Source organism: Alosa alosa, chromosome 16, assembly GCF_017589495.1.
Source record: "Alosa alosa isolate M-15738 ecotype Scorff River chromosome 16, AALO_Geno_1.1, whole genome shotgun sequence".
Classification (NCBI taxonomy): Eukaryota; Metazoa; Chordata; class Actinopteri; order Clupeiformes; family Clupeidae; genus Alosa; species Alosa alosa.
Window position 1 is genome coordinate 11,875,126 of NC_063204.1, and position 22,500 is coordinate 11,897,625.

General features: G+C 45.9%; 2 protein-coding genes across 2 annotated transcripts in view; one reads left to right on the forward strand and one right to left on the reverse strand.

The window, feature by feature from the left end:
• The window catches only part of ccdc153 (coiled-coil domain containing 153), a 4,407-nt gene extending 2,801 nt beyond the window's left edge, over positions 1-1,606 (forward strand). The window contains exons 5-6 of the mRNA XM_048265808.1: positions 469-599; positions 1,312-1,606. Coding sequence (XP_048121765.1) covers positions 469-599; positions 1,312-1,440 — 260 coding nt within the window. The 3' untranslated portion in view covers positions 1,441-1,606. The remainder of the gene's footprint in view (positions 1-468; positions 600-1,311) is intronic.
• A 6,341-nt stretch (positions 1,607-7,947) lies between these two features.
• Positions 7,948-22,500, reverse strand: part of grik4 (glutamate receptor, ionotropic, kainate 4) — a 342,198-nt gene continuing 327,645 nt past the window's right edge. Inside the window, 7 exon segments of the mRNA XM_048265809.1 lie at positions 7,948-8,879; positions 12,359-12,477; positions 13,520-13,648; positions 17,705-17,786; positions 17,788-17,918; positions 19,727-19,902; positions 22,048-22,221. Coding sequence (XP_048121766.1) covers positions 8,484-8,879; positions 12,359-12,477; positions 13,520-13,648; positions 17,705-17,786; positions 17,788-17,918; positions 19,727-19,902; positions 22,048-22,221 — 1,207 coding nt within the window. The 3' untranslated portion in view covers positions 7,948-8,483.

A 22,500-nucleotide genomic window follows, 5' to 3' on the forward strand; every position in this document is an offset into this window, starting at 1 on the left:
AAAAGATCGATCCCAATGCCCCAGAGCCGCGGACGGGACACTGCACTGTAGGAGATGCCGCCCTTCGATGAGACGTTAAACCGAGGTCCTGACTCACTGTGGTCATTAAAGATCCCATGGCACTTATCGCAAAGAGTAGGGGGTTCCCCGGTGTCCTGGCTAAATTCCCAACCTGGCTCATTCAATCTGCCCCCCTAATCATCCTCCACTGTAATTGGCTCATTCACTCCCTCACTCTCCACCTCAAGCTGGTGTGTGGTGAGCGTTCTGGCGCATAATGGCTGCTGTGCATCACCCAGGTGGGTGCTACACATTGGTGGTGGTTACTAGTGAGGTCCCCCCATCCATGTGATGCGCTTTGAGTATCGAGAAAAGCGCTATATAAATGTAATGTGTTGTTGTTGTTGTGTGAGTGTGTGAGTGACTTCACTGAGTGAGTAATACTTTCTGTGTGTCTTTTCGCTTTAGCGCAGTGTCGTGGGGAACTGCGAGACGAGAGGGAAGCTCACATACGGTTGAAAGAAGAAAAAGAGGCCATTATCAGTGACCTGCAAAGCAAGCTGGACAACATGGAGGCCGAATACGAGAAAATCTTACATGTAAGTGCTTAAGAGTGGCTCTGCAACAATCCGGCAGGCTTCTGATATGCCATCTAAACGTAGGGTACCCTGGTGTGATGGTGTGAAATTATGCATGTTTCATTATTCACACCATACATACTATAAATGTTTTCAGACATGAAGCTCATCAGAAAGGCAACAGGAAAGGCATATTTTCATCCAAAACCCAACCCAGAGACACATTGGTTACAAATAGATGTGTAATGAATACATTAGCTACAACAGATGCTTATCATATGTGATCATGAACTATGCTTCCACAGCTATATCAGATGCTTTGTATGAAAACAACATAATGCAAGAATTGGTATTTACCTCGTCGTCACTTTTCAGGTATTTTAGTGTCGTAAAGTATGTACAATGTATTTTAATGTCAGTTTTCAATGCGTAAGGTTCCATTAAAGTCTGCAGTGTATGTTGGACAGTGATTCTGAAGGGGTACCCACTGTGTCGAAGAGACAAAAAGCATTCTGTTCCTTCACGGTATAGCAAAGTTACAGACATACTGAACACACAGTGGCAAAGACAGAGATGCCATTCTTTCTATTATAAGTCAGCGTACCATCAAAATGAGTTTGATGGCGTTATTTTGCATTCCTTTAAGGAGAAATAACATGGTGGCCATGGCTTGTGTTTTAATGGTTGCTGGTTGAGACATTGCAGTCTCATGCTATCCTCCCCTCTGTCTCAGGGAAGCCTGGATGGTCTCCTGACTCACCTGATGGAGGTACGAGGTTCATGGGAGGAGGAGAGTGCCCACATCCATCAGGAGTTCAAGGATATCCTCAAGGACTTTGGGCTGAATCCACTTCAGGTCTAAAAAGGCTAGATGCAGTGTTGTAGTCAAAAATAGCTTTTCCTTCCCCATATTTTCATGCAGGAACATTTCAGTGTAATATTACAACTCAGATGGTGGGCTGTTTTTGACCGACGCAATAATTATTTTAGAATTTCAGAAAGAAATATAATAAACACGTTTCATTTTTGTGGAGTGATGTTTTGACTTTTTAAACCCTGGTTTTCAGATTGCTCATATTGCTTAGATCTCACTCAACACAAACAAACACACACATTGTTTTCAATAAACGAAACTGAGATAAGAATAACATCAAACTGAACAGATACAGCAACCACATATTATTGTTCTCTCAGTGGAAATGAAAACAAGACCATAACATAGTTAAGTAATGTAAGCCTTATAAAAACATGATTTGCTATTCATAAAATGTGGAAAATTTGGATTTTAAACAGCACTTCCAGAGATGCACACTTGTAACCACTAAGTCAATAATATTCACCCATTAATATGATTTTAATGTCTCCTCTCTCAGGTAATTAAACATTTGCCATTGGGGTTTGAGTAATTTCCCTACTTATGGCCAATTAACATGAAGTCAAAAGCGCAATGTTCCCTCCCTCAGCCTCCCGCTTGTCGTCATTCCTCTCTATAACCACTGGGTGGCACTGTTGTTCCATCCTTCTCCTTTTCAGTTGTTGGGATTTTCAGGTAATTGGGATTCTCAGTTCACCTCTGTCCTTCACTGCACCCTTCGGAGACCAATAAACAGGCAAAACACAGATGCAGCATGACCCCATTATTAACTAATTGTTTGTGGAAAGGCCAGTTGTTTGTCTCTGATGCATGACATTGGTGTTTGCATTCTTTTCACTCCAGCTGTTTGCTTATGTTCACTCTTCTTTATCCAAACCACATGGACTTTAAAGACTTTTGGCCATGCCGTGCACTATAGAGTGGAGCTGGTAATAATGTGCACCAGCGTGAGTTCATTACAGCCGTAAGCACGAGATCGGTGTTAGTTCATCTCAACCGCACCCACTGGACCTTGGCCAGATTTGCAGTTGCTGCCAGGAATATATATATATATAAGGAGGAAGATAGATCATCCATTTTCATGTTATAAAGCATCACCACCACACCACACATCAAAGACAACATCTAGTTGCATCATCCTAATTCATGCATCTCTGATGCAACCTCCCATTTCTCTCTTTCTCTCTCAGGACTCTATTTTGGCCATCAGAAACGGATGGTCAGAGGCAAAGTGTCTATACCATAGACTATATATACAGTCTATGGTATAGACATTAAAGGCATGTCCAGTCTACACTAATGGCGTGATTTTTGTGATCAAACACTGGGCGCTGGGCTCAAAAGGGTTGTTCTTATGTTTCCTAATCAGTCACGGGTGTGTTTTGGGCGTAAAATCCTTTAAACCAGTGAGACTAACATCTGTCATTCCCTTCAACAGCAAGCAGCGCAACTTACAACAGCGCATTGGTATTTTGATAGTCAGCGATGCATTTGAAGGAATCTGCATGCACGCGAGACCGTATGGAACAGGGATTCCACACAGGGATTCAACTGGCTTTACTAAAACCTATACCTTGTACCGTGGTTTCATAGTCAATGATAAAACAGTTCTTGAAAGTTAATTACTTTCACTATTGACTGACAAGGGGTTACCATCGAAAACATAGCCTGAACACTTCAAAGCAACACTTTGCTGTTAAACCGCAACCATTTGCTGTTACATTTATTTTACACTAGATATCTTCTCCTTTCTTGCCTCTCCTTCTCTCTCGGTCCTGTATCACTACGGATAATGTTTTACTGTAGAAGCATTTCTGTGGCCATCTCTTGTATTCAGTCAGGTTGCCGGGCGATCGAAGTCTGCCCACCTGAGTGGCATCGATCAGGGCAGGATGGCAAAAGGAGAGGAGACAAACAGCCACCGCTGCTGCTGCTTTGACTGTGTCAACAACGCCAAGATGTCTCATCTGATAGACGGACTCAAACCGCATGGGGATAAACAACAATGGACACAAGACATCTGAAAAAAGCACAGAGCAGTAGCAACACCACCAGCAGCACCAGCAACAAGACAACAGGCCTCAGTGGACAAACAGGTGCCAAATATCAATACAGCCTCTGCTGTAGAGACTGTGAGATATATGTGTCTTCATCAACACTAGGCTTCTATTGTATGTGGTAGGGTTGTTGCTTATTATTATACTACATAATTCTGCAGGCACTTTGGACAGTGCGTGAGCCTGTGCTGGTGATGTTTGTGAGTCATTGTTAAGTAACCTGATGAGTGAGGCAGGGTGTCAGTGTTATCCCGTGTTATGATAAAAACCTGCCAGCCAGTGACACTTGGTACAGCATTTCCCGGTAGAGTTGTAGATGATTCGTCAAAGATGTTTTTAAACATGTTTTTGGGTTAGACCCAGTATGCTGTATAACACACATATAAATCACACATTTTATAGCAAACTAACTCATCCCCTATAGCCATTTAGAATGTAATAACGTATTTTAGACGACAACCAAGAAATACTGAAAAAAAATCAGCATCAGTAGATGTCATCATTTCTGCCATTTCTCTCCATCATGACTGCCTGCCTATACTTCTGTCAGCACTCCTGTGCTTTGTAAAAAGTCCCTGAGTAACCTTTTATGTTGAACAATGTTTCAGAAGCACTTACCCAACCAATAAAATGGCATAGCTCACAAAAGCAGAGAAATTAGATAAAAAACCATGGATGGCCTTTTCCTGAAGACTAAGTCCACCAGAGACTTCAAAAGGAAGAACAGCATGAAGTCTTTTAAGAAAGATCAAGAGATCAGCACTGAACACACTCCCCGAGTGCTCACCCTACCTCACTATTTTGGAGGAGATCAACAAAAAGGAACATATATCAGTCAATATATATAGGAAAAATAAAAAGCAAATGTTGATTCTCTGCTATGGGTGTTTTAAAATGTACTGTATTTTTCAAAGGGAGAGTAGCACACAGGAAACATGAAAAAAAAAGAAAAGAGAACAGAAAAAAAAACATGGGTGTTCCTTATGACCACACATGCCGACATTAAGCAGAAAATATCTTGTTGTATTAATCTCTCTGTTCAAAAGTGGGTGAATAAAGTTGCACCAGAGCCGTATAAAGGCACTATTTGTGAGTTCCCGAACCGGAACCAAACTAGGCTTTCACCACAGCATTTCATAGCAGCTGCTCTTGCTTGCACCACACTGGTGCAGCCTGCTTCTCCACCCACTGAGACTAATGCACTGGTCATACTTTACACCATGCCAGTGACCACGAGAATGAGACGGAGCTGTAATAACTGAGCATCAACAGAGCCAACCATGCAGCAGTAGCCTCAGTACCAGCTGAGCTAAGGCTGCCTTCAATGGCAGCAGCAGCTTAAACAGATCTAGTCCGCCATAACCAAACATAAACCAGCATGTCATCTACATAAATAAAGCCACCACACATATCCACAGAGTTTTCTGACTGAGACTAATGCAGCGGCACACTCTGCTGCAGCACGACTCAGGTGGAGAGGCCTCATAGGGACATTACAATTCGATTAAGAAGATGCCATGTTGCTCAGTGGCCATGACAGTGAGTTGCTGGAGGAAAACTGCTGAGTCATTCCATCTTTTAGTCTCAAAGGTGCTGGCTTTTTTTTCTCCACAATGAATGCAGAGGAGAAGATATCACCAGCAGCACAGATGGAAGGATTTGAGAGAGTCAAAAAAACAACACAGAATCTTGAACATCTGACATGGAATTGAAATGACAAGGTGAGAAAGTAGAAGTGCAGGATTCTGCCGTGCTTTGACAGAACTGATGTAGTTATTGTAAGTTATAGTTCGGCACTGCTCTTCAGGAGTGACTCATTTCAAATGCACTTGATTAAGCCTTGGCCTCCCTGGAGAGAATTGCTACTGTGTGTAAAAGGAACCGTATTGAGTTATAAGCAGCGCAGTCAACTGATGAGCACCTTTGACCAGAACTCAAAAAAACTCAATTCTGCAGAATTACTCACAGGTCACCTAATTCAGGAACTTGCTTAACTGCTTAGAGCGGTTTTCCGCTCCCTCTCCTTTGTGGGTCTGAGTGAGAGAGTGTGTGCACAGTTCTATTTTTGGGATGTGCGTGTATGCTCACATTTTGTATAACAGTCACCATCATCAAACAGGTTGAAGCATGTCTGTTTTGTCGCACACACATATACATACAGACAACCCCCACACACACACACACACACACAGACACACACACTCACGGACAAAATGCCCCCGCCCACTCACAGACATAGAGACAAAATTAGAACACACAGTTATTAAAGTATAGAATGAGTTAGAGTCTTGGTAGAACAAAGCACACTATCATTTATTAACTGGTACTCACACCATTTGGAAATAGAATACTGAAGTCTTCAGGGTCCAGAAATAAAAATCACACAGAATCTTTGAAAACTAAACACTTGAGGAGAAAGAAAAATATTTTCAATTGGAGATGACTAACTGTGGAAACTGAGGGTGGTGGTGTGGTTAAGGTAACAGCAACACTCTGTCTCCAGGTAGTGTATTTTTTTTTTTGGTTGATGAACTACCTGTCCAAGGCTTTTTTCCCCCCTTTTTGTCCTGTGGTGGTCTGAAAACTCGGAGCGGCGCAGAGGAAACAGGGGGCGAGGCATCTGGACACCAGCGTAACGAGGGCTCTTGACAGCGGTGGTCAGAGGGAGAAATACTGTAAGGCATCGAGAAAATAAATAACCTTCTCCGCACACGGGTCCGTGCCGGGACCTACCGGACACACAGACCCAGCAGCACTGAAACTGGACACGGGGCTGATGTATGGCGCCTCTCAACACAAACGCCAAAATGTGCTTTGGCCTTGAACACAGATGGGAAAAGTACAACGCAAGGAAGACACACACACACACACACACACACACACACACACACACACAGAGGCAAAGTTCCAAAGGGAAAAACAAAAAACTTTAAAGTGGTTCACTAATCTATCACAAGAAATGCCCTTCCGTGATGCAGCTGTGTGTGTGTGTGCGTATGTGCGTATGTAGGTGTGTGTCTATGAACAGATGCATTAGGCTCACCACACACGGCCAGTGATGCGACAGTCAAACGTGACAGGGGAATTCTGTTAATCGCTTTACTACACACACTACTGGCGACGCGATCACCCATCGATTCAGTGGAGATACACTGACCAGACAGCTGTTTTCTATTATGACATATCAAAATCGTCCTGAAAAATAGAAAGGGGGCGATTAGAGCAATGTGACGGCCGTCGTTCCACTTGCCGTATGCGTTGCCCCATTCACTTCAATAGATTCAGTTCAATTTTGCCAGTCAACTGCAATAAATCGCTGTTGCGTCGTCGGCCGTGTGTGTACGCCTTTATGTGTGCAAAACCGAGGGCTCTTCAAACCGGGGAAAGTCAGCTGAAGAACTTCGTATTTTATCACACCTACATCGACGCGTCTAAACATTAATCTTCGCTTAAGGACTTTGGCCTCGCCATTCAACACTGCCACCGCAGACCGTCCTCTCCTGAGCGAAGAGTGTTTGACCTACAGGATAAATCGCCCAGTGTCCCTCTTGTTCCAAGATAGCCCTGGGTAGGCCTAGTCATCTGCTGCTGCACACGCCGATTACCCGCGACCGTGGGGCCCCCGTAGAAGGAGAAAGGGGGAGGATGGAGAGCTGCTGGTCTGACCACAGCGGGGGTGTTACGGATGGACGCGAGCATGTTAAAGGGATTGGATGTACTGAGACTGGCCGGCGGCCTTGAGTGATACTGAAATAGAATAGTGGTGAACTTGGCATGGGAGCTACTGTGTCACTTTGTGCAAAGGCTTTAATGTCGGCCTTTCTACAGGAGTGAATCTAGCATGGCTGGGTGAAAGTGATTATGTGAGGAAATGCAGAGTTTGGCACATCTGAAGAGGACGTGAAGCGTGTGAGCGATTCAGGTGCTTCTTTGATCACCACCGCACTTGATGTGTTGCTTTCTGGGCCAAAGTAAAAAAAAAAAAATGGCAAAACTTTTTAAAATCATCCATTCAGCACCACCTTAGACCTTCTGACATGCATCGCCGTCCTTCGAAGTATCTCTGAAACATTTTTCATGATGAATATCACAATTGTCATTTAAAAAAAAAAAAAGTCTGTGTGTCTTTGTTTTCTTTGTTGTTCTTTTGTCAAGGCCATAAAATCTCAGCCTTCTTTAAAAAATAGATGAGCATTTTTGAAGATGGCACTGGTCTTTACAGCTTCATATCTGCAGCATGGTGAACTGAACACAACGTCTCAAGTGGAGACTCATTCAGTCCTGTGCGAAACAAAAAACAAAAAAACAACATAAAAAACAACAAAAAACTCAAAACTCAAATATAATTCTCTCAATAAAAGTGGGGATATACTACTAGTAATAGAACAATAGTAATGTTGGTATCACAAAAAAAGGAAGAAATAATTTAAAAAAGAAATCGACACAATCAAAGACAAATTTACTGCATAGTACAATGCCCTTCCAAAACAAGCCTGGAGTCATGTTTGACGAAGCGACACAAGGGAAAGGAGTCTGCAGAAAGACTATCCTCCTGTCACTGTGCATATATCCCACAATTCTCCAGTCTCCGTGCTGCGCTCTCCATACAGATATTCCACACAGGAGTGCCGTAGCAAAAGAGTATATCCACTAGACGTGTGTGCTCCTGCGGTCCAACAGTGCTGCGTTTAGATAACAGCGGCGCTCCGCGGAGGTCCTGTCTCTCCAGCTTGAACCAGCCAGCACTGTAGCAACAACGACGACAACGACTACATAACGGCCCCACTCCCCTGCACCAGCATGGGGTCAGTTTCCAGTTGGGGCAGAGCTGAACGTCTGTGTGTGTGTGTGTGTGTGTGTGTGTGTGTGTGTGTGTGTGGGTAGATGTAGGTGTGTGTGTGTGTGTGTGTGTGTGTGTGTTTGAGTGAGCATGTGAAGGTGTGTATGTATGTGTGTGTTTGTCTGTCTGTGTTGTTATTCAGGTTCGCTGCTGTTGGTGGTCTTCTCCCACTCTAAGCTCTCCTCGCTGTGTGCGGGGGAGACCCCGGGCGGCCGCACGCGGAGCCCCTGGAACCGCCGGCACTCGGGGCATATGCGGATGTGGCTGCAGCCGCGGGCAACCAGGGCGGCCTCATGCGCCAGTCTGTGGGAGAGGGGCTCGGGCAGCCCGGTGCCCGCGCACAGCTTGCCGTTGCTCAGGCTGGCGGCAGCGGCGGCGGCAGCGGCGGCGGAGCGTGCCCGACGCTCGTCCAGGGGCAGGGGGCGCGGCCGCAGCATGCTGGCGCCACGGCGACGGCGGAGCTGCTGCAGGCTGTCTCGGCACAGGACGATGCCCTGGAGCTCACGAAGCATCTCCTCACACACCGACAGCTACAGAGAGAGAGAGAGAGAAAGAGAGAGAGAGAGAGAGAGAGAGAGAGAGAGAGAGAGAGAGAGAGAGAGAGATGAAAGTACGAAGGGAGGGAGGGAGGAGGAAAGAGGAGATGGAGCGAGAATAAGAGGAGAGAAAAGACAGAGAGAGGAGAGAGAGAAAGACAGAGAGGTGGAGAGAGCAAGTAAGCAAGAGAGAGGGCAAGGAAGGGAGAGAGAAGAGATTAACGAGAGGAGAGGGGGATACAGTCAGTAAGTCAGAAAGGAAGATAGAAAGAGTGCAGAGAGACAGGAAGAGAGGGAGGGAGAGAGAAAAGAGAGGCCAGGAGATCTCACTGATACACTGCACTGAACACACTGCATGCTGTTTTCCACTCCACACCAAAGAATAACATCAAGGCCACTACTACATCTTTCATGTGGACGGACGTACAAAGACATACTTTCATTCTTAGAATTTCAGAAGCTTCTCCTGCGAAACGTGGTTCTACAGTTCAGAGTTGAGAAGTTTACAGAGCAGAGCAAGACCGAGAAAATCAGGAGAAATAAACACATACCACCAGCAGTGGGAGTTACAGAATAATTATTTAGCTGGGGTTAAGATGTTAAACTAGAGACATATTTCTGTTTTTGCAAGTGAATTAATGGAGTGTTTTTCTTGAATGGAGATATATTCGGTGAATAGAGATGCTAATAACTAAACTCAAACAGCATCTGAGAGAACATCTGTCTCAAGAATTATCTCCCGTATCATGGAAAGATGTTCAGAACAAGACACTTCTGAATAATTACTGTAAGACTGAACATTACAAGTATTTATATATTCTTTAAAAAATCTGAAAAGCTTAAATCACACAAGATGAATCCAATAAATAAAAATGTTTAATCTTGTCTAATCTGCTTGACAAGAGAACTGACTGATGACGACTCTACACTCTTGCGGGTTCATTACAACATAATGACCCAAGTGGTGTCCAATCCAACAATGCCCACCCACTGGCAGCATGTCGAGTCTTTGTCCCCCCCACCCCTCTCTGTGTCACTGCCGCATTACCCTGTGATGAGGCCGAGGAGAGCTGCACTGTGACGCAACTCTGCCTGTATGGCCTGTGCAATAGGCTGGTGGCAGAGGGCTGATATGATTGGTATGCGCTGTGCTGCGCTGCTTTTTGCTTTATGTGTTGTGTGTGTGTGTGTGTGCGGCGTGTGTGTGTGTGTGTGTGTGTGTGTGCGTGTGTGTGTCATGTCCCTTCGGAGCGGAGTGTGAATTGGCGAGGCTTCACTGCGGCAGGGGAAATCAAAGTGACAGCATGGACTCGGACGAGTCAGAAAGGGGAGAGCGCGAGTACAAAGAGCACGGCGTTAATACACATACAAATGGACACACAAAGACACAAACAAACACACACACAATGGGACAAAAGACACACACACAAATGGACACACACAAACACACACACTAACACACACACAACCGACACAATAAAGACACACACACAAACACACACACCTAACACACACACAAATCGACACACAAAGACACACACACAAACAAAACAGTGTGACAAATAAAGATAGTGACATGCTTCAGATATGTGAACAAAATCACAGGTGAAACACACAGCATACAGGATGCACACACAAACACACATGAACGCAGACATACACAGACACACAGGCATACACACAGGCATACACACAGGCATACACACAGGCATACACACAGGCATACACACAGGCATACACACAGGCATACACACACACACACAAACAAAACAGTGTGACAAATAAAGATAGTGACATGCTTCAGATATGTGAACAAAATCACAGGTGAAACACACAGCATACAGGATGCACACACAAACACCACACACACACACACACACACACACACACACACACACACACACACACACACACACACACACACACACACACACAAGCACAAAGAGCGGGGCGCTAATCACACATAGCGCAGAGCAATTAGGGCTGCGTCAGGGAGCTCCACCGCACCCGTTGCCTGTCTGTCTGACTGCTGTAATGCCATCTAACAGGCAGCAGCAGCTCCAATGCCACACAGGCCCTCTGAAGGCTAAACTGGACAAGAGAATTCAATGCACACAATGTACACAAGCTATCGCTCTCTTTCACACACACATAAACACACATGAACGCAGACATACACAGACACACAGGCATACACACAGGCATACACACACACACACACACACACACACATACGCATACACAGACACACACACACACACACACACACACACACACACAAACAAAACAGTGTGACAAATAAAGATAGTGACATGCTTCAGATATGTGAACAAAATCACAGGTGAAACACACAGCATACAGGATGCACACACAAACACACACACACACACAAATGGACACACAAAGACACACACAAACACAAACACACAAATGGACACACAAAGACACAAACACACACACAAGTACACACACAAAGACACACACAAACATTCACACACAAAGACATACACAAACACACACGCAAATGGACACACAAAGACACACACACAAACACACATACAAATGGACACACAAAGACACAAACAAACACACACACAAATGGACACACAAAGACACACACACAAATGGACACACACAAACACACACACGAACACACACACAAATCGACACACAAAGACACACACACAAACACACACACGAACACACACACAAATCGACACACAAAGACACACACAAACACACACATGAACACACACATGAACACACACACAAATGGACACAGCAGAAATGGACACCCAGTTATTGTATTCCCCGTCCCGCAAATGATCACATTAGCTACACAGTTTGACTGGCACATGCTCAAGGTTTATTTATTAGCAAAAATCACAGTGTTTTAAAAAGACAATCCTCTTTGAAACATCAGTGTTATTATGGGCTATATCATATAAAAAACACGACACTATGAGTAAAATACATAAGAAATATGCACCATCATTCATATCAACATTCATGTTCCATATGTAGCGAGGTTCCTGGGGCGTTTTTCGCTGGGAAGGTGGAACCTCTCTAGAAAACACAACGACACGCAGAGACACGTACTAAACAAACAAACAAAAACAAACTAGCTGTGATGACAGTCTAGACAGGCCTACTTAGGCATCATTAGCATCAGATATGCGAGGTATTCTCTATGATTTTTTTTGTCTTTGTGCTTTAAGGTGTCTAGGTTGGCTGGTCAAGGCTGACAGAAAGAGGAAGAGGGCGAGGAGGCGACGTATACATACCCCCCCCCCCACCCCTTCCTCCTCCGCCTCCTCCTCCTCCTCCTCACATCCTCCTGTGTCGGTGGGAGTGGAATTGGAGGCGGGGGGGGGGGGGGGGGGGTAGGACAGGGAGCGTGAGCGAGTGCGCCCCCCGGTGGCGCTGGGACAGAGGGACACAAAGCAGACGCAGGTTAGGTAGGCGTCTCTCACCTCAGTGCCCGGCGCGTGGCGAAGCATCCACACAAACTCCAGCACGGCCATGAAGATGGCCACCAGCAGACCACACACCAGCACCACGAAGATCCCACCGATGTTCTCCATGCCCAACCCTGCACCACAGAGAGAGAGAGAGAGAGAGAGAGAGAGAGAGTGAGGGCAAGAGGAAGGGAGAGATGGAGAGGGAGAGGGAGAGATGGTGAGGTAAAGGAGAAAAAAAGAGAGGGAGAGAGGGAAGAACAGTGGAAGAGATGGAGAGAGAGAGAAAGAGAAAGAGAGAGAGAGAGAGAGAGAGAGAGAGAGAGAGAGAGAGAGAGAGAGAGAGAGAGAGAAGATGGAGAGAGGGAAAGAGATAAAGTAAGGGAGAGGGATGTATAGTGGTGGTAAGGAGAGGAGATATAGAGGTGAGGAGGGATGAAGGGGAAGGGATCGAGAAAGGAGGGATAATGAGCAAGGGACAAGGAGAGAAGAGAAGACAATGAGACAGACAGACAGGCAGAGAGACAGACAGGCAGACAGAGAGACAGACAGACAGGCAGAGAGACAGACAGGCAGGCAGAGAGACAGACAGGCAGGCAGACAGAGAGACAGACAGGCAGGCAGGCAGAGAGACAGACAGATATATTGAGACAGGAGGAGAGCAAGAGGATTTAGAGAGCAATAGTAGACAGAGACAAAACCCAGACAGCCCAAATGGGCCCCTAACAGTGCACCTGGGCTACATAATGTTTGTGTTTCCCCTAAAGCACTTCAGCCCTACTTCAGCAAGCCAAGCCCAGCAGACACACACGGACAGCAGAGTATCCCAGATCTACCTATCACACAGCAGAGCTCAGTTACTCACACATCGCTGTCTCACACACACACACACACACACACACACACACACACACACACACACACACACACACACACACACACACACACACACACACACACACACACACACACACACGGACTGCAGAGTATCCCAGATGTACCTCTCACATACCAGAGCTCAATTACTCACACAGAAAGAAAGGGAGAGATAGACACAAATAGAGAAGAAGTGTGAGAGTGTGTGTGTGTGTGTGTGTGTGTGTGTGTGTGTGGAATGAGAGAGAGATAGAGAGAGAGGGTGGTGTAGGCAGAGTGCAGGGGTCAAGGGTCACTCACCTTTGGCTCGATGGTCCTCCTCCTTTGGACACTTGCCTCCGTCCCACCACTTCCGCTTGAGGATCTCCAGACGGTTGTCCTCCTGCAGCTTCAGGATGGCCAGGTCAAACTCATCCCGGTACACCGACCCTGGAGAGAGACGCACACACACACACACACACACACACCCACACGCACACCCACTAGGTCAATCCTCTCCTAGCATATTAACCTTGGGATGACATCAGGTCAAAAAGAGAGAGCATGTAAAATGGCTGAATTCACACACATATTCATTTGAGCTCATTATTCTAAGGGCTGCTTTACATAGATGGGACAAAATGACAGACGATTGGTTTCACACACCAGTAGTACACAGCGACTCCCTGAAGGAAGCCATGCACATTCATGCTTGGCAAAGGAAACTAATTCTTGCTTGGCAAAGGAAAAACATTCTTATGAGAGGACCTGACATCACATGATATCAGGTCAAAGTCACTCTAGTAAAGCGCCACTGGTCCTGACCCAAACTACTGAGGCTGGCATTGAGATCTTACAGTACAGAGTAGTTGTAGTAGTGTGTACACCCCCACCGGTGCAGGGAAAATGGAACTAGAACTCAAAAAGGATGAAATGCCCGCACTCTGCTAAAAACTCCCATACATTTATTATGTGCTGCAATGTTTCGACCCGGCTGGGTCTTCCTCAGGCAATTTCTTTTTTAGCAGAGTGCGGGCATGGCACTGATATCTTACAACGACATCAGGCCAAACTCGAGTCAATACACATGCCAATAAACCCAACACAGGGTCATATTATCTCCCTGGACTTAAAATAGACTCTAGTATCACACAGCATCAGATCAAACCCAGACCCACCCAATAAGCACATCAATAAACTCCTGGAAGCAAAAAAAAACGAAAAAAAAAAACATCAGGTCATGTCATCCCAGCAAAACCCCCCAAAAGAAGGTCAAACTCAAAATTAATTCAATAAGGGCATCAATCAAGTTGTCCTGGAATCGACAAAAAAACACCAGGTCATCTTAGCAGGGAAAGCAGTCTGCGGTATCACCCAACACACAAGGTCAACCTCATTACTACACTCTGACGCTGAGAGAGCAGACATCTAACAGTGCTGACCAGAGCTGTCAGAAATACGCTGAGGTCTAACACACTGCTGACGGGAGCATCTCAGGACCTTCACACACACACACACACACACACACACACACACACACACACACACACACACACACACGCAAGCATGCACGCACGCACACACACACACACACACACACACACACACACACACACACACACACACACACACACACACTGCACTAGAACTCAGTCAGGACAAGCCTCCACTTTCATGAGTTTCAAACACAGACATTCTCATGCGAGGAGTGGAGAGAAATGGGATGGCCAAGACCGCAATCATAATATGAATATATACTGTACTTTATTCATATGTAATATAATAGTATTACAATGATATTTACATTATGCAATTCATTATATAATTGTCCTTAATACATATATACACTGCATATATTATGTAATATGCTTGTTTAATTAGCAAGTCTTGAATTAAGTAGTTCTTAATGACATGTTGTTGTCTCCAGAAATCCAGAGTTCTCGCGAGAGCACAATGGAATTGTCTCTGTGAGACACTCTGGCAATGAGCAATGATGCATGTTACTTTTACCCCTTGCATCCCGTGGAACTAATCAAATCGGTGTATTTGATATAGGCGGGCCCGAGGCGAGCTAAACTGATGACAACAGCGCTACAACGTTGGAGGTCAGTAAACATTGGTCTAGTGTTATCCAATTGCGTGCAGTGAGATTTTCAAATGCATGCTTGGTGCCGCCCATCCAGTTGGGCCATTACATTGTTCGTGGCCAGACCCTTAATCTTTCTAGATTACCAGGGTCTGGATTTTCCAGGCTAACTTGATGCAGGACTTGCTAATTAAACAAGATGTAAGAGCAAAACCGCTCTACCCTGCCCTGACCAAGCCACAGAAAGTCTGACTGATGAAAGGAGTTATTATTATATAAAGGTAGAGGCTTAATGGATTGGTACCCTCCATTACACATATATATTTTTTAGTCTTTTTGCCTTTATAATGTTACGTCAGTGGAGAGAGGCAGGAAGCGAGTTGAGAGAGAGATGGGGTGGGGTTTCTCCCGGACATGACCGCAGGCCAGAAGCGAAACCTGGGCCCCTGTGGGCGCCGAGTCCCAAATGTGGTACGGTGCTGCCGCTTGTGCCACAGCTGTCCAGCTGACGGCATCTTTAAAGATGAACTGAACTGGAATTTGAAGTAAAGGTGATATAACAGATGTATTTGATTTCTTCTCATTGGTACAATGATTAAAATGGCTGAATTTCTTAAAAGGGATAAATTCATTCATGCACAATGTTAAACAAGGATGTGGATACGGACGGAGCCTTCTGTCCACACTTAACGGTCCTTTGCCCGTCTTTTGCACGTTGTTCACTCAAAGCTCATGGACATGCATGAAACAGATCAATGTGGGAAAAGGACAGATCCATTTCCGTATGAAAAGTGAGGATAAATCAGGCATAAATCATTACCAAGCGGCATGCTGATGTGTCTGGATCCAGTGTGTGTGTGTGTGTGTGTGTGTGTGTGTGTGTGAGACAGAGTGAGCGTGATGACCCTGAGGGTGTGTGTGTGTGTGTGTGTGTGTGTGTGTGTGTGAGAGAGAGAGAGAGAGAGAGAGAGAGTGTGATGACCCTGAGTGTGTGTGTGTGTGTGTGTGTGTGTGTGTGTGTGTGTGTGTGTGAGAGAGAGAGAGAGAGAGAGAGGATGACCCTGAGTGTGTGTGTGTGAGGTGTGTGATGTGTGTGTATTAGGGGTGTAAAGATTAACCGATACGTATCGGTATCTGTTTTTAACGTGGAAGATACGGCTACATCGATACGTGAAGTCCGGTATCGGAAATAAAACTGATATGAACCGGTCGTTACATTGATTTACTTGTTACAAATCGGTTTACAACCTTTTCTGCTCGCTCAGACTCTCATTTACGTTCTAAGCAGCGCTGCTCATCCCATCGCCCGGGTTTTGAAACTATATCGGCACGGAATTGTGGGTAATGCAGTTCGCTTTTGGCTACATTCATTGCCCAAAGTTGTCAAATGACCTCATTACCCATACATCTACTGCAACTTAAGCATCGCGACAACTCTCGCGACTCGGTCGTTTGTTTTACAGTTTTTACTCTTTGTTTTTCAAAATCCAGAGTATAGCCTTTTACGCTTGATGAAGGGATTTCCTTATCGTTAAATAATAATTTGTCCCTTTGCTAAAACGATGCACAAAAATTATTAGCCAATTATTTTGTTCATATTCACTCAGACTTGGTTTCTGCATTAGGTCTACCGTTGGAACAAAATAAACCCAGAGAGTTCATTGATATGTAGGCCTGTTTTTATTCTTGTAGGCTATATGAGAAAAGGCCAAGAGTGTCTTAAGCACTGTATTATTTTATTTCGGTATTGTCTTACCTCAACAAGGCTACAGCTCCATGAAAACAATCAGATATAACTCTAAATTCTATAAATAAAAATATGTTGTATTTGGCTGCTGTGTTTGACTGAAATGTAGACTATTCTTTTTTCATTTCAATACAGTATATGAAACAAACCTCAGTTTAGATAATCATATTCACACATTTTTTTGCCTAACTGACAACCATGACCATGATAACTGATAATATAAAATGAATGTGCACCTTGAGCAAATTATAAAAAATCTTTCAGAATGCTTTCCATCCTTGAACTGCATCGAATTGCATCGAATCGCATCGAATCGTACTGAATCGTTTTTTATGACCATGTATCTTTTCTTGTATCGAATCGTGCCCATGTATCTAGATGCGAATCGTATCGTCTTTTACATGAGAGATTCACACCCCTAGTGTGTATGTGTGGACTCTTACCCAGCATCATCCTGATTCCATAGCCCTTGGTGTCCAGCTGGACTCCTATCTGAGTGTGAACGTGAGTGTGTATGTGTGTGTGTGTGTGCGGGTGTGTGTGGACCCTGAGCATGTGTGTGTGTGTTTTTCTTACCCAGTGGCATGCAGATTCTGTAGCCCTTGGCATGTGGTTGGCACGTGGTAGGCATGTGTGTGTCTGTGTGTGTGTGTGTGTGTGTGTGGGCTCTTACCCAATGGCATGCCAATGCCGTAGCCCTTGGTGTCGAGCAGGCCTCGACCATGCGAGGTTGCAGTTGGCGCTTGGTAGTAGTACTTCGCTCATGGTGCTCTCCAGCAGGTAGGCGTAGTTGGAGTTGAGCACGCGGGCGATGCCCTCTTCTGTGCTCTTCACAAACAACACACACACACACACACACTCACACACACACACCTGGATCAAGGTATCTCAAGGACACGGACACACACACACACACACACCTGGATCAAGGTATCTCAAGGACACGGACACACACACACACCTGGATCAAGGTCTCTCAAGGACACACACACACCTGGAAGAAGGTCTCTCAGGACACACACACCTGGAAGAAGGTCTCAAGGACACACACACACCTGGATCAAGGTATCTCAAGGACACGGACACACACACACACCTGGATCAAGGTCTCTCAAGGACACACACACACCTGGATCAAGGTCTCTCAAGGACACACACACACCTGGATCAAGGTATCTCAAGGACACGGACACACACACACACCTGGAAGAAGGTCTCTCAGGACACACACACACACCTGGAAGAAGGTCTCTCAGGACACACACACCTGGATCAAGGTCTCTCAAGGACACACACACACCTGGATCAAGGTCTCTCAAGGACACACACACACCTGGAAGAGGGTCTCTCAAGGACACACACACACCTGGAAGAGGGTCTCTCAAGGACACACACACACCTGGAAGAGGGTCTCTCAAGGACACACACACACCTGGAAGAAGGTCTCTCAGGACACACACACACCTGGATCAAGGTCTCTCAAGGACACACACACACCTGGAAGAGGGTCTCTCAAGGACACACACACACCTGGAAGAAGGTCTCTCAGGACACACACACCTGGAAGAGGGTCTCTCAAGGACACACACACACCTGGATCAAGGTATCTCAAGGACACGGACACACACACACACCTGGAAGAAGGTCTCTCAGGACACACACACCTGGAAGAAGGTCTCTCAGGACACACACACCTGGATCAAGGTCTCTCAAGGACACACACACACCTGGATCAAGGTCTCTCAAGGACACACACACACCTGGAAGAAGGTCTCTCAGGACACACACACACACACACCTGGATCAAGGTCTCTCAAGGACACACACACACCTGGAAGAAGGTCTCTCAGGACACACACACCTGGAAGAAGGTCTCTCAGGACACACACACCTGGATCAAGGTCTCTCAAGGACACACACACACCTGGAAGAAGGTCTCTCAGGACACACACACCTGGAAGAAGGTCTCTCAGGACACACACACCTGGAAGAGGGTCTCTCAAGGACACACACACACCTGGAAGAGGGTCTCTCAAGGACACACACACACCTGGAAGAGGGTCTCTCAAGGACACACACACACCTGGAAGAAGGTCTCTCAGGACACACACACCTGGAAGAAGGTCTCTCAGGACACACACACCTGGAAGAGGGTCTCTCAAGGACACACACACACCTGGATCAAGGTCTCTCAAGGACACACACACACCTGGAAGAAGGTCTCTCAGGACACACACACCTGGAAGAGGGTCTCTCAAGGACACACACACACCTGGAAGAAGGTCTCTCAGGACACACACACCTGGATCAAGGTATCTCAAGGACACGGACACACACACACACACACACACATACACACATACCTAGAAGGTCTCTCAAGGACACACACACACACACAAAAACACACACACACACACACACACACACACACACACACACACACACACACACACAGACACACAAACACACCTGGATCAAGGTATCTCAAGGACACGGACACACACACACACACTCACACACACACACCTGGAAGAGGGTCTCTCAAGGACACACACACACCTGGATCAAGGTCTCTCAAGGACACACACACACACACCTGGAAGAAGGTCTCTCAAGGACACACACACACACACACCTGGAAGAAGGTCTCTCAAGGACACACACACACACCTGGAAGAAGGTCTCTCAAGGACACACACACACACCTGGAAGAAGGTCATGGTGGAGCCTCCGTGCATGGTGCCGTACTCAATGGCGGTCTGGTCAGCGAGGTCATCGACGGACTCGATGGGCACCTCCATGCGCTGCACGGTGAGGAAGGCCGCCAGGTTGGCCGTGTACGAGGAGATGATGATCAGGGTGAACGCCCACCTGTCAATCACACAACCAGGAAGTTAAGGAGGATGACCCAGACCTGTGTCATAGACCTTCAACTGCTAATAACACTGTTGCTAAGACACACCATTGTAACACTGTAAATCACCCATACACAAACAAATAATGTATACGCAAACTCAGACGCACATGATCCTCAAATGACATTGATACAGGCATTGTCTGCATATATGTTTTGGTTAATTTAAGACATTGACAACATTATCATCAAACAAGCACATACACTTTACTTCCTTTTCCTCTAACTACAAAGTCAGTCTCTTTGGACGGCAAGGCAGAAACACTGACTTATTGATTAATTGCAGGGCCAGAATCCCTGGAGCAACAGGGAGCTAAGTGTCTTGCTCAATGCCACACCGGTGGCAGCTGGGAATGGAACTCACAACTTTCCAGGCTACAGCATGCAAACCCGGCTCCTTATAAACTGCACTATCATCAGGATGACCCTCCCGTTGGAGAAACCTAGGTTAGATCGTTGGAGAAAAATGAACCTAGGGTTAGATCGTTGGAGAAACATGAACCTAGGGTTAGATCGTTGGAGAAACATGAACCTAGGGTACCGTTGGATAAACATGAACCTAGGGTACCGTTGGATAAACATGAGCCTAGGGTACCGTTGGAGAAACATGAACCTAGGGTACCGTTGGAGAAACATGAACCTAGGGTACCGTTGGAAAAACATGAACCTAGGGTACCGTTGGAGAAACATGAACCTAGGGTACCGTTGGAGAAACGTGTCTACTAACTGAAAGCTTTAGGCGGAGCGGAGGAGCTCCACACAGGGTTCCGTATGGCTGCTAGCTATGGGTGAGTGATTACCTGCAGAGCTCTCTCTCTCTCTCTCACACACACACACACACACACACACACTCATGTGCTCTCATTCTCTCTCTCTCACACACACACACACACACACACACACATGTGCTCTCATTCTCTCTCACACACACACACACACACACACATGCGTGCACGTGCACCCACACACACACGTTCTTCCGTTCTCTCTCTCTCTCTCTCTCTCTCACACACACACACACTCACCTAACACACACACATACCCACACACACACACACACACACACACACACACACACACATATGTGCATTCATCCTCCTCACACACACACACCCGTGCACTCATCCTCCGTACTGGACCTTTCCAATCACCAGCCTACTGCGGGCTGCACATATGGACAGCAATGGAGCGTGCACGGGCGCCGCTTCAATGGATAACTGCGGCAGGCGATGGAATTGGGGCACATGATTTTAACATGGACAGCTACTAAAAACGTTAGGCGGCTAATCTAACATCTCTACAACAGTGGTCCCTGATATCTGTACAAGGTGGAATTTTCCACTGTCTCTGGCTGTTTAATGCAGTGATCCATGATAAGATCAAAGAATTCGACTGCATATCATTCTCTTTATGTCCGTAAAGCATTTCCAGAGATTTCCTGAGGCATAAAAATACCAAATCGCTTTGATGGAGCCATTTGGAGAAAAAGGGTTAGGAAAAGTGAAAGCAATTTTGCTGATACTCATCAAATAGAGGCAAGAAACCAGATAAATTAAAAGAAAGAGCAGGAGAGGGAGCACATAGAAAAAATTATTGATAGAGAGTGATACATAGAAACAGAAAAAGAGAGATAGAGATACAGTACACACAGAAGACAGACAGACAGACAGACACAAAGCACCTAGATAAACAAAAGTACAAAATAGAGGACAGATAAAATGCTAGAAAGCTGATAGAAGTAAAAAAAATAAAAATAAAAAGAGACATAAATAGATGGATGGATGGACAGGTAGACAGTCAGTCAGACAGAAAGTCAGACAGACAGTCAGACAGACAGACACACAGTCAGTCAGACAGTCAGACAGACAGACACACAGTCAGTCAGACAGTCAGACAGACAGACACACAGTCAGTCAGACAGAAAGACAGACAGACAGTCAGTCAGACAGTCAGACAGTCAGACAGACAGACACATAGTCAGTCAGTCAGTCAGACAGACAGACAGACACACAGTCAGTCAGATAGAAAGACAGACAGACAGACAGGCCGACATAAGACACTAAAGACGGGACAGACAGAGTGATAGACGTCTAAATCCTCACCATACGCCGCTGACGCATCTGGTGGAGAGGGCTCGGGGGGCGATGGTGGAGCCCTGCTGCATGAACCCCCCCACGGGAAACCAGAAGCTGTTGCCCAGGGAGTACTGGTTAATCAGCAGACTACAGCGCCCCTTCAGGCAGGGGTGGGGATTGTACCACTCATACGGAGTTAGTCTGGAGAGGAAGGGGTGGGGGTGGTAGAGAGGAGTGGGAGAAGGAGAAAGATAGAGGGTAAGAGAGGGAGGGAAAGAGATAGGGAGATAGTAGAAGAAAGAAAGAAAGAAAGAAGTAAAAAGAACAGACATAAAGTGACAGGCAATGAGAGAGGGGGAAAGGCAGACAACTGAGCAAGGCAGTCAGGAGAAGATGAGAGAGACGAGAGAGGACATTTTACCTGTCAACATGGCGCTGTGTCACCTTTAGATAAATAACTTTGTTGTGTGTTTACCCCAT